This window comes from Trichomycterus rosablanca, chromosome 15 (genome assembly GCF_030014385.1).
Source record: "Trichomycterus rosablanca isolate fTriRos1 chromosome 15, fTriRos1.hap1, whole genome shotgun sequence".
Lineage (NCBI taxonomy): Eukaryota > Metazoa > Chordata > Actinopteri > Siluriformes > Trichomycteridae > Trichomycterus > Trichomycterus rosablanca.
This window is the reverse complement of record NC_086002.1, coordinates 3,542,569-3,558,578: the sequence shown is the minus strand read 5'-3', so window position 1 is coordinate 3,558,578 and position 16,010 is coordinate 3,542,569. Positions and strand designations below refer to the sequence as shown.

Genomic DNA, 16,010 nt, shown 5'->3' with positions numbered 1-16,010 from the left:
CTAGTAGATGTAAGTTTAATATTGGTAAACATTGTTTATTTTTTATTATTTTATTAAATCACTAAATTCAGGTTTATATTTCCACACACTGATGAGCTCAGCAACGACAGAGCAAATCCTGTTTATTTGTTTGTTTATTGTTTATGCAGACACACTGTGTGTAATTCCTGTTCTGTATTACAGCGACACTTTAAAAAATGACATCTATTTCTGAACTCACGCTGAGCCACCTCGTCCACTTCATCCTGCAGGTTTTTGGGTAGATTGGACCTGAGTTGGTCCATCAGCTCACACTTGTTCATAGTAAGTCCATCAGACACACTGGTACCCAGTACCAGCAGCAGGGCCAACGCCTTCAGCATCTTCACCCCCACACGGCCCATCATACTGCAGTGTGTGAGTGTGTAGATCACCTCTGTAAATCTGGACCTGTACCTGCTATTTAAAGATGTACCAACCCTCCGCCCATCCACACACCGTCCCAACCCCTCCACCACCACCCTCTTTCAGGCGATTCGCTGTGTCCTGCTGAGTCTCTGACTGACTTTCTGGACTCCAACGCTGCCTGGTGACAGAAAATGCAAAAGATCTGGAAGGTTTGATCTAATTACACTTTGCATGAGTCAGGTGTGTGGACTTTACTATGGTGTTATTTTACAAACAGACTGAAATTCATCAAGAAATGAAATTGTAATATTCCAAATGAAATAAAACTTCTGAGGAATTTAGAACCAGGCTGGGAAAGGTTGTTTCCCCTGGTCATGTTATACACGAAGAGGTTATTAACATGATCCTTAATGCTCACAAATACAAACATGACAGACAAAAGCAAAAAATAAATACAAAAATTAACATTTCTAATGTTTTCACTTATTAACTTTACAAAGAGGAGAATCAGACAACGGCGACTATGGACTTTTAAGCAGCTTAAGTCTCTTGTCAAGCAAATTCTGACCCAAATAGGGCAAGTATGAGGCAGTTTTGCAGGAACAACCTTTTTTATTTAATGTCATTTATACATTCCAGGAAAATAGAGATGAAAATGTATTAAGTGGTTTGATGAACAGTGTTAGCTCAGTGGTTGAGGTACTGGACTGTTGGGGCGGCACGGTGGCTAAGTGGGTAGCACTGTAGCCTCACAGCAAGAGGGTTCTATCCCCAGGTGGGGCGGTCCTGGTCCTTTCTGTGTGGAGTTTGCATGTTCTCCCCGTGTCTGCGTGGGTTTCCTCCGGGTGCTCCGGTTTCCTCCCACAGTCCATAGACATGCAAGTGAGGTGAATTGGAGATACAAAATTGTCCATGACTGTGTTTGATATAAACTTGTGAAGTGATGAACCTTGTGTAATGAGTAACTACCGTTCCTGTCATGAATGTAACCTAAGTGTAAAACATGACGTTAAAATCCTAATAAACAAACAAACAAACTGGACTGTTGCTTGGAAGGTCACTGGTTTAAGCCCCACCTCTTTAGGTTGTCACTGTTGGACCCCTGAGCAAGGAGCAAAGGAAATAAAGATTTAGCAATTAGAGAAAATAATTACAGATACAATCGGGGAGAGTACACGTTCACATTCACCTCTTTTTTGCTTTATTTCTTGTGTTTTTTTGTCCATAAATCATGGCGGCTAGAAGATGTAGTACATCACTGGTATGTACATCAAAATCTTGAGTAACTTTAGGTCTGAATATGGCAAAATCAACGTAATCCACAAAAAATGTGAAAAAATGACCACAGATGAAGCCAGATTTGCTGCATGCAAATCTGTACAGGGTGTGCAAATGGGCAGAGCTGAGTAATGCAAAACAGCCAGCTGGTGGAAATGCAAAAAGCTACCTGTGTCTACTTCATGTACATCACGAGATTGCAGCATATCCCAGACTACAGCTCCTGTAACTGCAGATACTGTGTCATTTGGATGTGTATTGTTGGTTTAACCGTTTATTTGTAAGGGACTTGTGTGGCGGTCTTGGGATTCTGTGACTGTTATTTAATGTTTGGTAAAATACTAAGGTGTCTATAAACTTTTGGTAACTTGTCCTTCTCCTCTGACCTCTGTGTTACAATATAGGGGCTCATTTCAGTAAAGGTTAACCACAGAACCTATCTGTTCCCCCTCTGAATGTTAAACACCCCAACACACCTAACCATTAACTTGATTCTCACTCACTCACTCACTTTCTTAACCGCTTATCCAGTTAGGGTCATGGGGGGGTGCTGGAGCCTATCTCAGCTTTTCAATGGGCGCAAGGCACACAGTAACACCCTGGACGGGGCGCCAGTCCATCGCAGGGCAGACACACATACACACACCTATTCACCTATAGGGCAATTCAGTGTCTCCAATTAACCTGACTGCATGTTTTTGGACTGTGGGAGGAAACCGGAGCTCCCGGAGGATACCCACGCAGACACGGGGAGAACATGCAAACTCCGAACAGAAAGGACCCGGACCGCCCGCCTGGGGATCGAACCCAGGGCCTTCTTGCTATGAGGCGACAGTGCTACCCACTTAGCCACCGTGCTGCCCCAACTAAGCTTGGAAACAGGCTCACATTCTCACGTACATGTTATCTCCTCTATATAAACTCGACCCTCCCTGTAATAAACTGGAAGCTGCTTCCTGTGCACACTCATGTTTTGCAGGGCTCTTTCTCCCAGACTCATAGTAGCAAATAACACTGGAGTGGAAAATCAGAGCACCAAGATTTCTTGATGTTCTAACACTTAATAATGGACTACAGTCGCTAATTTCACTGCCCATATACAGCCAAAACACATGAGCGGATTAGTAAAAGATCATTTAGATCATTTGTGTTTGGCGATGGCAGTGGTAGGATTAGAGCAGAAGGTGTGCCCTGTGTTTAGAGTTTCTAAACATATTATTGTGTAGGCTACAGGATTCTCACATGCAAATCACATGCTAATTTCTCCAAAAATAACCACTGAGTCACTCATGTGTTAGTAAAACTTCTCATGTGCACCATAGGGACGGAAGACACGCCCTTCTATGTAAATAATATTGTTCGAAACATACCTAGTATAGTTGTTTATGAGCACATTTAAGAACACAGACGTGTAGCTGGAGATTCTCCTGTTTTAACAAACCTATAATACATTAGTAAGATCAATCTAAAAACAGTGAATTCATTGTTTTGGTCATTTTACACTATTTCAAGACACTAGTGGTTGTGATGAATGGTAACGAGAATACGGGTTGAATTAAGGGACTTGAGAAACATTCAGTGCAAGATGTAAACACACTATATGTCTTCTAATTATTAGATTCAGGTGTTTTAGCCATTTACATTTTCCAAGCATTATATTGCCCAAGCAAGAGCCCAATAGTGGCATCCTGGCAGTGGCAGGGCTTAAACCAGTGACCTTTTGCTTACTAGTTTGGTACCTTAACTGCTAGGCTACAGATGCCCAAATTGGGCAAATCCATATTAATGCACATGCTTTTGGAATAGGATTTTCCAACAATCTGATAAGTAGGTGTCCACATACTTTTGGTCGTGTATTCTATTTTGAGTGCCATAACCAATGATGTGCATTGATAAAATAATAATTCCATACTAATACAAGTCTCTCTTGTGTAACTCTTTATCTACATAGGTACTAAGTGTTTACTCCAGTATTCTCTGAGTGGGCGTGGCCGCTGTGCATTACATAACTATTGCTGGAATGTTTTGTATATTGCACAAACTAATGTATGAGAAGTATGTGCCCTCCTGCACATATATAATATATACAATAAGGTCACCTTGAGCTCTACTGACTTTAATGTTTTAAAGGACATTTATATGCGACTAGACTGCAGGGAACAAGTTACCATGGTAACAGGGCGTGGCATCCTGACTGGCTGGAATTCAAACTGGACTGAGCAAACGTGAACAAACGTGACTGAGCGTCCACACATCTACATCACATTCAAATAAAAAAATCGGTATGAGTGGATCAGACACAGCAGTGCTGCTGGAGTTTTTAAACACCTCACTCTCACTGCTGGACTGAGAATAGTCCACCAACCAAAAATATATCCAGCCAACAGCACACCGTGGGCAGCGTCCTGTGACCACTGATGAAGGTCTAGGGATGACCAACTCAAACAGCAGCAATAGATGAGTGATCGTCTCTGACTTTACATCTACAAGGTGGACCAACTAGATAGGAGTGTCTGATAGAGTGGACAGTGAGTGGACACGGTATTTAAAAACTCCATAACAGCACAACACACACTAACACACCACCACCATGTCAGTGTCACTGCAGTGCTGAGAATGATCCACCACCTAAATAATATCTGCTCTGTGGTGGTCCTGTGGGGGTCCTGACCACTGAAGAACAGGGTGAATGTGTATGTTCTACCACGGATGAAACTGTTAGGCTGTGAAAGCGAGTGTTTCCAGAAGATGGCAGCGTTGTTCTCCAAATATGAATCGTCTCTAAATTGATTTCTGGTGTTGGTGAACTTAAGTGGATCACCTGTGCGCTCAGGAGTTTGGTGCAGTTTTGAGAAATGGCTACAACGCGGAGGATTCAACTAACTACTCTGGCAAACGAAGATGTAGTTCCTCCTGCCTCGGAGAGCCATGCGGTACAACATCTGCCCAACAGCTCGGTGTTAATCACACCATCGGAATCAACCAAACCAGACAATGTCTCCTCGATTAGATTGGATCTGGTTCTGTTCGAGTCTGATGATCTGCACTGTCCTGAGTTTTACTATTCTGAGCTCATCTTCAAGAAAATGAAAGACAACCTGAACACGGTTTGCATCAGTCAGGTGGAAATGGTTCAGTAAAATAAGGTCCTACAGAGTCCAAGTGGTGAAAATCAGATTGTTTTCTTTCTTATAGGTGACAGGTAATAACAGTCTTGACGTGGTTTTGGAGGACAAAGAGAAAGATGAGCTGTTGGTGCTGGCAAAAAAGTTTGAAGAAAAATATGTGAGTCCAGGGAAGGAATTCAACATGTGGGTCATTTATTATCAAGAGTCAGGTTTTCTTATGCAAAATAGGGTTATTATTTGGGTCATTCCTACAATTTGGTGCCTTTTGTGTCTCCAGTACTGATCACTGTATTTATTAAGTAAATTTTAAACAATACAATTTCTAAACATCTTACTGAAATAATGAAAATGAACACTTTCAAATACTAAACACAATGTTTTCAACCCCCCAAATGACTGTATACATTTTACACTGTTGTTATCTGTTAGATAGCAGAGGTTTTCCCAGTGTCCCCAGTGCTGTACATTCTGATTTAGTGATGATATATGAGGTTAATCATGAAAATATCTCAGTCTTTCAATACTGTTTAAAAGGTTTTGCTTAAGTCGCTCTAAACCCTGAATTTTTTTTTCCTTAATGAGTTTGATTTTATTGCTGATTATAAGAGTTTTTCACACGTCCCTCAAGTGGCTGGTCCACCCTGTTATTTCTTACTACTGTCTCTTAAAATGAAGAGCTGTTTTACATACTGACATCATTTCCTGGAGGGAAAACAACTGTGGAAGATGAGTGGCTTATTAAACTCCTCATTTTAATGTTGTTTTTTCCACATTTTATCCATAACATGTCCACCCTGTTACGGGATATATGAGAAAAAACAACACGATTTAATCATTTTAAAAATATCACACTAAAAAGCTGAGAATTCTTTGTCTGAATTCACTTTTATGCTAGCATGGTTTTGCTCACTTGCTAGCTAATGGCTATTTTTATGTCAGAATGTCCACCCTGTTATGGTCCACGCTGTTATGGTCCACCCTGTTACAACCTAACACGTAACAGGATGGACGTCACGGTGTATATGAGGTACATGTGTAATTTAGCTTGACCAATATTAGTTTGGAAAAGTATAGCACGTCCTTTTTATAATAAAACATGAAAAACAAATTAAAACAGTGTTTCGGTTTCAAAAAGTTTTAAGGTCCCAGGAATGGCCCGTATACATGGTAGAAATTGTATGTTGGAACAGGTGTATGTTTAATACAGTGCAGTTATATTGATGTAGGCTTAACAGCTATACAAAGCCTGCCCTTGACTCTAATTACCACAGATATTTAAAATGTATTTGAACTAATCAAATATTAATTTGTATATGAGTTTGACATCCCTTTTGTCAAGCATTTTCACTTAATTCCAGTTTTGTCAAGCATTGTACTTTTCAGAAGATAATCTGAACAGATACGGTACAGTATTTAATTATAAGACTGTTATGTTACACTGTCTAGCTAATGACCCTAATATATACTGCACATTTAGTGGAGTAAACTTTAAGTTTGATTTCTCATTTCATGCTTTATGGGTTTATGGTCAAGCAGTTTACCAACCAACTTTTAACTCAAGACCTTTTCATCTGCATGATATCATGCTGCCTATAATTAAGAAATTCTTCTTTTTCAAATGAACCACTTTAAGTTTTCTTAATGCATTTGAGATGTTCTCATAGAACCATGAATTATCAAACAGCATGGGATAGATAGAAAGTGGTGTTCATATCCTAAAAGTCTAACCACGTTTACACTATCTGTAATGAGAACTTTGGGGCTCATTCTAAAGCTGGAATGAAAATAGCCATTTGAGACACAGATAGTTGTAATTTAATATTACAAATGCAACATGGTTCTTGTCACCAAATATGTCAGAAGAATTTTGACCATTTTGTATAGCACTTGAAGTAGATAGTACTTAGCCACCAAATGACTGTTGTGGGGAGTCTCATACAAAGTGGAGTAGAGGATAGTGTTTAAAGTGTAACTTCTGTGTTATTTATTATTAATGTAAAGCATTTAGACTGCAGGGCTTCTTATAAACTTTGGATGTTCACACTGCAAATCACAAATTTGATTTGTCTCTTCGTGTGGTCATTAGCCTGCTGTTTGCTATGCTAATAACACGTTCCTTCCTCTGTGAGTAGTGCAAAGGCGACGAAAACAAAATGGCTTTACCACAGTGTATCACATGAGGGCAGCGTTTAGTTATTATTATGAATGGATTTGGTGTCAACAAATCACTTTTTTGCCCATTAGGCATGAAATGTTCATGTTTTGGTTGATTACACCACATCTTTATTGCTACAGGCTGAGGTTCTGTCCTCCTGGCTCATCTTACTGGTTTCCATTTGTGTTGTTGCTGATTTGCTGCATAAAATACAACCTGTTTGAAAATGTTTGGCATGTCTAGAAATGTGCTTGGCAACAGTTTAAAGACCTGCACTGATGTACATAAAAGCAGTATCAAGCTACTTAACCCCGTGTTTGCATGGGTTTCCTCCGGGAGCTCCGGTTTCCTCCCACAGTCCATAGATCTGCAAGTGAGGTCAATTGAAGATGTGTTTGAAATTAAAAGACTTGAACTGATGACTCTTGTGTCATGAATGTACCCAAAGTGTGTAAAACATGGTGTTAAAATCCTAATAAATAAATAAATCTGCCTGCATTTATGTAGGGTGGTGATCCTAACCAGCGGAAAGACAGACTGCAAGATTTGGTGGACATAGGCTTTGGATATGATGAATCAGACTCCTTTATCGACAACTCCGAGGCTGTAAGTTAAGTATGTTTCTGTGTCATTTTATACTGTTTTTCCAAAAGTGTTAATCAAATTAATGAAATTTGTGTGTACGTTCACTTGTCCGTTCAGATCCCATTAACCTATATCTGAATTCATTGAAACGTTGATTGCTGGCCAGGCCTTCTCGTTTAAAACCAGTGCCTGACCTGACGAATGCTCATTTGTAAGATTGTGCAAAAAAGAATCATCAAACCCCATTTTAACCCTGTTGTTTTAAAGTTGTACATTTAAAAATCTTATCTGTTGTCCACATATTTTTGGCTTTATAGTGTATTTTGTTTTCATTGTTATCTGCATGGGATTTGTCCTACGATTTCTTTTTATCAATGAATAGATCTATGAAAGCAAATGTTTCCAGAAGATGACGGCATTGTTCGTCTTTTAATTGACTCCTGGTTTTCCTTGTTTAATATTTTTGCCAAAGTATGACGAGCTGGTTCCTGCCTGTCTTACAACCAAACTTGGAGGATTTTACATCAACTTTGGGACTCTTCAGTTCCGACAAGCTTTGGATGAAGATCAAGAAAACGAGACTGATGACTTTGAGGAAACTATCAAACCAAAGGTATGTAGACAGAACTGATTGGAAGAGCTCTGAAGTGGCATTAGGTCATTTATTTAAAGACAGGGATGTTTCTAACCATTTGGGTGACCTGTGCATACTTTTCTGGGTTAGCATCTAACTGTGCTAGTTTGACAACCTATTCCAAAATCATAGACATTACTATGGGCCTCCTGGCAAAGACTTTCTCCAAAACTGCTTGTGGTGTTCCTCTGTGTGAATTTGTGCACATTTAATGTCAGACGCTAATATGATTTAAAAAGTTTTGGCTTGCTTCAACACAACTGTAGTTTCTCCAGACCAAAATTGTCAAAGCATGTTTTTATAGAGCTTGCTTTGTGCACAAAAGTAGTCACGCTAAAACAGAGAAGGGGCCTTCCCCAAACCGTTGCCACAGAATACGAATCTTTTATTTCATAGAATTCATTATATACCTATTACATTTATTTTAATCAATTGTTGTGGCTAAAACATAATTGTTATGTGAGTTGCCCACATACTTCTGGCTTTTTATTGTGTGTTGTGTTGCAGTGTTTTCTGTTGCTTGACTCCTTTACTTAAAACATTCAGGGTTTTGCCCCCCATAGAAACGAAAACTCAAAGACGGAGTGGAGGCGAAGATGAACAAGAAGAAGAAAAGGAGAGAAGAGAAGCAGAATGAGAAAGAGAATGTGAAGAACAGGTTCTTGTTTGTAGATAAAAGTTTTAAGTTTGGCAGATGTCTTTGTTGCTTCTTGAGTAAAACTGGCTTGTCTGTGTATTTAAGACAATGAATGAACGTATCAGAATTAATATATTTTGATTCGTACTTCTGTCTATAGTGTACTGACTGGTAAGCAACCAGCTGAGAAGAAAAAGAAAAAGGCCAACAAGGAGTTGAGCATTGATGGCATGCTGAAAAAATTCCACAAGGAGAAGATACAGCAGCTTGAGATGTTTAACCTGAGAGGAAAGGAGGCACCTGAAATAGCCAGCTGTGGACCGGCCAACCAGGTCAAGGTTGCAGAAGAGTCTGTTCCAGCCGATCCACTCCTGACACTTATTAGTTCAGCCAGTGCAGGTGACCTTCTCCAAGCAGCGAATACTGTAGATCAGGATTTCGACCTGGACGGGCTGCTGAGTGATGATCACAACAATGGTCATCCTGTCATGGAAAAGAACCAAGAAGCTTCAGTTGTATGCCAGCCTGTAAAGTCTTCATGCTCACTTCTTGATGGCTTACCTTCAACGCTGGAGCTATCCATCCAAGAACTTGCTCAGGTATTGATTGGTTTGAATTTTGACAGATTTATGCTTTTGGCACTTTTTGCAGGTAAGTTGATGAATGTCCACCATATAGTCAAAAATATGCAGACATCTCTTCAAATGATTGGGTTCAGGTGGATCAGCTCATGCATACTGAGTTTCAGGAAGACATGATTTGACAAATTTGGTCCAGAGAAAGCTTTGGGAGGAACTGGAGCCAGGTCCTTCTATTCAACATCAGTACCTGCCCTGACACACCCCTTGATCTTGTGGAAAGCTTTACTGGAGAAGTTGAGGTTGTAGTAGCTGCAGGAACATGGCTTTGTTTTGAAATGGGCAAATAATTCATAGGTCATTGTTGTGAGTGAATGTGTGAAGGTGGCACAGTGGCTGTCGGTAGAGTGTGTGCTGCACTATGGCATAGTTACAGGGTTTAGGCCTAGCTTTCCAAATACTGTCTGCAAGGTTTTATATATTTTTGTATTCATTGGGTTTCCACCACATACTGTAGTTTCCAACAACCTCCCAAACAGAGAACTATGGAAGTTGCAGAAGTTGAAATGGCTGCTTTCATTCACCCCCTGTATCCCTGCTAAGGTTTGGAACCCAGTCCGGAGTTTTCCACTGCCTTGTCCCTTGCGGTTCCATGCAGTGCCAGACCCACTAAGACACTTGGCATGATTATGAATATACGTATAATAATGACAGAAATGAATGTGAGATGCTGGTGTGGTTTTGGTATATTCCAACCTTGTTCCCAGTGTCTCCAAGGTTCATGTTACATCCCTAATCAGGACTTGCAGTTGCTTAAAATGAGTGAAGGAATAAAACGATGACTGTGTGTAATTTTTTCAATTAGGGACTTAAAGAAACTGAAGAAGGGAACAAAATGGAGATCTTTGCTCCAGAAATAAACCATGTTTTGCTAAAGTAAGTCACCCCAAAGCTTTTACATCACTAAACTGGTAGTTCATTATATTTACCTTTTGCAGTAATGTTACAGAGTCTGTAAACTGTTTCCCTTTGTGGGGTTTTTGTTCTTTAGTATGTCGTTTAAGTCCAAGGAGCTGTCCGATGAGGTGCGTTCCAGAACCTTCTCGTACCTGGCCTCACAGCTTTCCTGCAAGAAAGCTACTCTGGTTAAGAGGGCGAAGAAACTACAGCTTCTTCAGCTAGTCAGTAACCTTAACTTGGGGTCTTTTTATCCTGACTGAGTTTAGATATTTGGAATACATTTAGGGCAAGCATGTGCTTCCTTCTGTTTCCAGACTGCAATAACTCGGAGTGTCTAATGAGCACCTGAAGTGGTCAGAGATAGGGGTGAACTGGCTGTTCTGTATATGATGGCTCTCAGACACCCATGATAGCCAGTGTCTTTGATAGGATGAAAAGAAATGTCTTCTACCAACTGTAGAGAAGATCCAATTATGATCTTATGGACTCCCTGCCAATGATAAATCTAATTTCTAAGCATAGACCATAAATACAAACTATATAAATACAAACAGTGTAAGCAAGTCTTCATTTGCAGTTACTTATGACTGTTTGGTGACCTGGGGTTGAAGCAAGGCTTAATGGTTGTAGCTTCCAGTTGAAGTAACTTGTTGAGCCTTAATTGATTCTTTAAGGCTTGTTAGGCAGGTCAGTTGGAATTGAGCCGCTGGAAGCTCGAGTGAATTATATTTTCTGATTCTTTAAACATTGTGCTAATGCCCAACAACCATTGGCTTCTCCAGACTGCTAACTGAAGAGCTAATTATTGCTTGACAACACAGGAGGGGCTATAAAAAGGTACAACTGTTATGCCAATTACAACGCCATTCAGTGACTGAGGGAGGGAACTCAAACGTGAATATTTCAGCTTGTATATCTTATCATATAATGTAGCTCAGAAACAACTTGATTGTATTTATTTTTTCCCATTTTCAGGATGATCAGTTAAGAGATCTGCTTCAGAAACTGAAGGATCTGGTTACCAGTGCCATGCCTGAGCAGATTGACCATTTCAACAACAGTTGCCAGGCGTTCTCTAAAGCCAGGGCCGCACGGTACGATGCAAATTGTTCGATCACACGCGAGATTGTTACTGCATAATCATTTTAACAGATGAAATCAACATGGGTTGTGCAAATCATTCAGTCTTGTTTCTATTTTCAGGCTAGAGGCTGAGAGAGAACAAAAACCCATTGATGGATCTGATGAAGAAGAGGAAGATAAAGGTGGGAAACGTGTGTTTGGACCTCGCAAGAGATTTAGATGGACTGCAGAGATCAGGTTTTGTTCCTATTTATATTTTGACTAAAAGAAAGTGTCCATTTTATTGTAATTCCCCTGCCGCATATGGGACATCCACACTGAGAAGGGCTACGGGCTAGCACACAACCTTGGGATGTGAACCCCACTTGGGATTGCCTGAGATGCTGATGGGTGTGTCTTTCACACCCTTGATCATACCAGCTACATAAATATGAGATTTTTTCTTTCATTGATGTGACTGTTAAATGTGTTTATATGCACATGCTGCTAAAAGTATGAAGATTTTAGCTTTCTAGAATTGTCAGAGAAGGCCTGTGCAAGCCCAGCGTGGGCATTGTACAATTAGCTGAGGTCACCAGAATACCACCAGACTGGTCGTGCCACCACTCTAACTCAGTTCTCCTTGGTGTTTGGGCACTGGAGCACTCAGGTTTTTTTTTCTTTTTTTAGGTCTACAGTTTGCTTGTGAATGTTCTAGAACGTACTCAGAATCATTGATTTTTATGGTGTGCTTTCAGGGAGTTGTTGTCCGAGGCGGTGAAGTTGAAGATGAGCAGCTATGAGCTCGAAGCTCCTTGTAGCCAGACACTGGAGGATCACCTCAAGTCTTTTCTGGAGGCTGATGTGAAAACACTCTGGCCTAAAGGATGGATGCAGTCCAGGTGAAGCTCTATACATGTAATGCACTTTTAGTAACCCGCTGGTACAACGCAGTGTTTTTGTAACCCATAAAAATACACACGTTCTGAAATGACTTCTTGTACTGCATGAAAGTTCATAGTAAAATCACTTTGGTTCTAACAGGGTTTTAGCATATTTGTGTTCTTGGACTGTTGTCTACTTAAACTAGAGTAATTAAATGTTTACTATGGAAGCACCTTTGTAAGTCGCTCTGGATAAGAGCGTCTGCTAAATGCCGTAAATGTAAGTAAATAAATAACGGGCACAGAAGGATTTTTTTTTTTTTTTTTTTTAAACACTTCTTGGTAAAGATACATGGCACAACCAGTAATTAGGTTAAAAGGGAACAAGCCATTTCACATTGGTGAGAAAGGTGTTGCAGAACTCTATAAAAGCTGTACTTTGTGTTTACTCATGTTCTGTTTCTTTATTTAGAGTCTCGATTATTGCCACATATGGCTCAGTTGTAAAGTACTAATGTTAGTAATTTGTCGTGTCGAATTTTATATCTGACGTGTTTATAAATACCAAGTCAAAAGACTGTATGATGTATCATGTGTAAACATGGTGTACCTGTGCACCGGAATACAAAGAAAACGTGATTGATATTTTGTCTCACTACAGGATCCTGCTGATTGAAAGTCGTAAAGTACATTGCCACATCACGGGTGTAATGTAAGCGTAATTTCAAATCTTTTATTTACTGATACAAATAGTACAGTACAATAAGAAATCAGTTAGGAATCCCGAATAATCTGATAGAAATTTTCAACTCAACACTATAAAAAAGTAATAAAATTTCTTGCAATAACTGAACTAATCAATCAAAAATCTAACGAAGCACCTCTCAGCCACAATTATTAATTACATGAAGACATGATGTTAAACCCCTTAATCAACAAATCACGGAAAAAAAAAAACTGAGAACTTACATATGAAGATAAATAAAACTAAGATGAAACAAGAAAGACTAAGACTTGGAAAATAAATAAATAAAATTTCAATGATCCTGCCATTAATGTGACCAACGTGTTAACATGGCGTTAAACCATAAAATAAACAAACAAACAAACTAATACAAATAGATGTTGATTTCTTACCAACATGATTAAACATAAATAATATTTAACATTTTGTTTTTCAGGGCACGGAAGAAATCGATGACTGTTCCTAAAGCTAAAAAGGTAAGTGTTTTCCCATTAGCTTTAGATAGTTTAGTGGGGCTATTGTTGTAGCCTAGTGGTTAAGGTACTGGAGTAGTAATCTGAAGGTCGCTGACGCAGCCAACCCCACCACCGCCAGGTTGCCACTGTTGGGCCCAAGAGCAAGGCCCTTAACCCTCAATGGCTTAGACAATATACTGTCACTGTACTGTAAGTCACTTTGGATAAAAGCTTCTGCTAAATGCTGAAAATGAATTTTTCAGGAATTTTAATCTCCAGTCATTAAGGCCCAGTGTTGAAGCTTTCCCTGTTTCCAACACTTGATTTAGCCTATATGGGGTGAATAATTCTTACAAGTTATATTAAGTTGTGCAGGGAAAAATTAACATTATCTTGTGTTCACCCGCCTGTTAACTCTTCTTTGTTTACTTTGACCAATTAATCAAAGGCCCAAGAAACCAACATGAAGGTTCAGTCAGTCCGAACAATCAAGGAACCACCAGGAGGCAGTTCACTACCCGAGCTTCTGCAGGAGGATGGCGAGGTGGAGGAATCCACTTCTGTAGAGACGATCTCTTCTGAAGCAAATTCAGTGGTCAACACAGGTACTTCACTGCCCGAGGTGCCTGTGGCTTCAACTACTAGGCATTCGCTGGCTGGTGGCAAACATGAAAAGCTGGTACTCAGTGTTTCACCTGCTAAAGGAGAATGTGCAACAGGGCCAGGCATGGTAAGTGTAGAAGCCTGGTTCTACGTATTCTAGGGTCTGGGTACAGTTACATACTGTTATGGTTCTCATGGTGTTCCAGCACAAACAAATTGGGAAAATCAGCAATATTGTGCTTTAATAGTGGGATGGGATAAAATAATTAGACAGAAACATAGTACCTATTTTGCCATTAAATGACACACGTTAAACTTGGTGTTAAAACCCAAATAAATAATAGTGGGATGACATTGTGGGTGTTCTGGGAACCAGTGTTCGAACTCGTGAACAGCCTTGTCATATTCCGTGTTGGTGGTGGCACGGTGGCTCGGTGGGTAGCACTGTCGCCTCACAGCAGGAAGGTCCTGGGTTCGATTCCCCGGTGGAGCGGTCCGAGTCCTTTCTGTGTGGAGTTTGCATGTGGGTTTCCTCCAGGGGCTCCGGTTTCCTCCCACAGTCCAAAGACGTGTAAGTGAGGTGAATTGGAGACACAAAATTGTCCATGACTGTGTTTGATATTACAACTTGACCTGATGAATCTTGTGTAATGAGTAACTACCGTCCCTGTCATGAATGTAACCAAAGTGTAAGACGTGACGTTAAAATCCTAATAAATAAATACTCCAGGCCACCCTAATTAGGATCAGTTGGAAAATCATTTTCAGTAGTCCAAATACTTGTGGCTATATAGTGTGGATGTATTGTTGTAAACCTAATAACTTTAACCTAAAGTTTAATATTGACTGTAGATGTTTACATACACTTTTAAGGAACATGTATTTCATGGAAGCCTCTGTATTTTAGTGCTTTCTGCAACTATTCCTTTTAAGAGTGGGGCATCTTATCAGATTAGTTCTATTAATATGGGCTCAGAGAAGTCACCAGCAAAGAATTAGGAGGCTGTGCTGAGGTTGTGGACATTTTTCAGAACAATTTCATCACCATAGATGACACCAATGACACGAGGAAGGTTCTTTAGGAAGCACTTATTATTAATGATCGTTTTAACATGACTTGACTGCATTTCTGATGCAGCATTTGATTTTGATATGTTTGTTTTTAGGCAGCCATGGAAGCTTCTTGTGGAGATCCGGACCTCCCGACTCCATCACTTTCACTGCAAGCCTCCTCATTTTATTCGAATGTACCACAGACCCGGGTTTCGGTCAGCTCCACACCTCTGCATGCTTTACCTTTCCCTGGAGAAGTTTATACCGGCGACCCTTCTGAACAAACACAGACCTGCAAAAACTCAGTACTTACCAGCGAAGCACCTGGAGTTTTACTGTGTGGTTTTACACAGGGTGAGTGAGCAGCGCACTGAGCAGCGCACTGAGCAACAATACTGATTTATTATTATTATTTTATTGGGAACTATAATTCCTGTTTCTCTGTAAAACTCAGATGAAGGTGAAGTCCATGCAGAACTGCATTAAAGGCTCGACTTCAGGAAGCGTTTTCAAGAACCGTATGGTTCAGTTACCAATGGATGTTAGGAGTATTTGAAGAACTAGAGTCCAGCTGAAGCACTTAATTTTCTGCACTTTCATCAAAGTATTCACCTTAATATATAATAAACATATTAAAAACTTAATAAATAATTTAATATTTGTTAAATGATACTTTATTATTAGTGATGTTAATTACTTAAGCACAAGACTGCATGTTTTTCTATTTTTTCTTGTAAAAATCATTAAATTAGTGTCTATTTCCATCTGCTGACACTGTTTATGCAGCAATTGATCTTTTTCTCCAATTATGAGACCTGGATGGAGCCAAACCAAAGTTTACATCTGGTCGTAAGTTTCAACAGACA

The 16,010-nt window shown here is 39.8% G+C and overlaps 1 protein-coding gene across 1 annotated transcript; it reads left to right on the top strand.

Annotated features, from left to right (window-relative positions):
• Positions 1–4,520: 4,520 nt before the first annotated feature.
• Positions 4,521–15,653, top strand: ubn1 (ubinuclein 1). The gene is made up of 16 exons (XM_063010823.1): positions 4,521–4,787; positions 4,897–4,950; positions 7,456–7,554; positions 8,006–8,146; positions 8,731–8,825; positions 8,965–9,403; positions 10,248–10,318; positions 10,434–10,563; positions 11,318–11,436; positions 11,546–11,662; positions 12,163–12,306; positions 12,950–13,000; positions 13,470–13,509; positions 13,937–14,218; positions 15,258–15,498; positions 15,599–15,653. Exons 1-16 carry the CDS (start codon positions 4,521–4,523, stop codon positions 15,628–15,630), a joined length of 2,322 nt encoding a protein of 773 aa, XP_062866893.1. The 3' UTR covers positions 15,631–15,653.
• Positions 15,654–16,010: the final 357 nt, after the last annotated feature.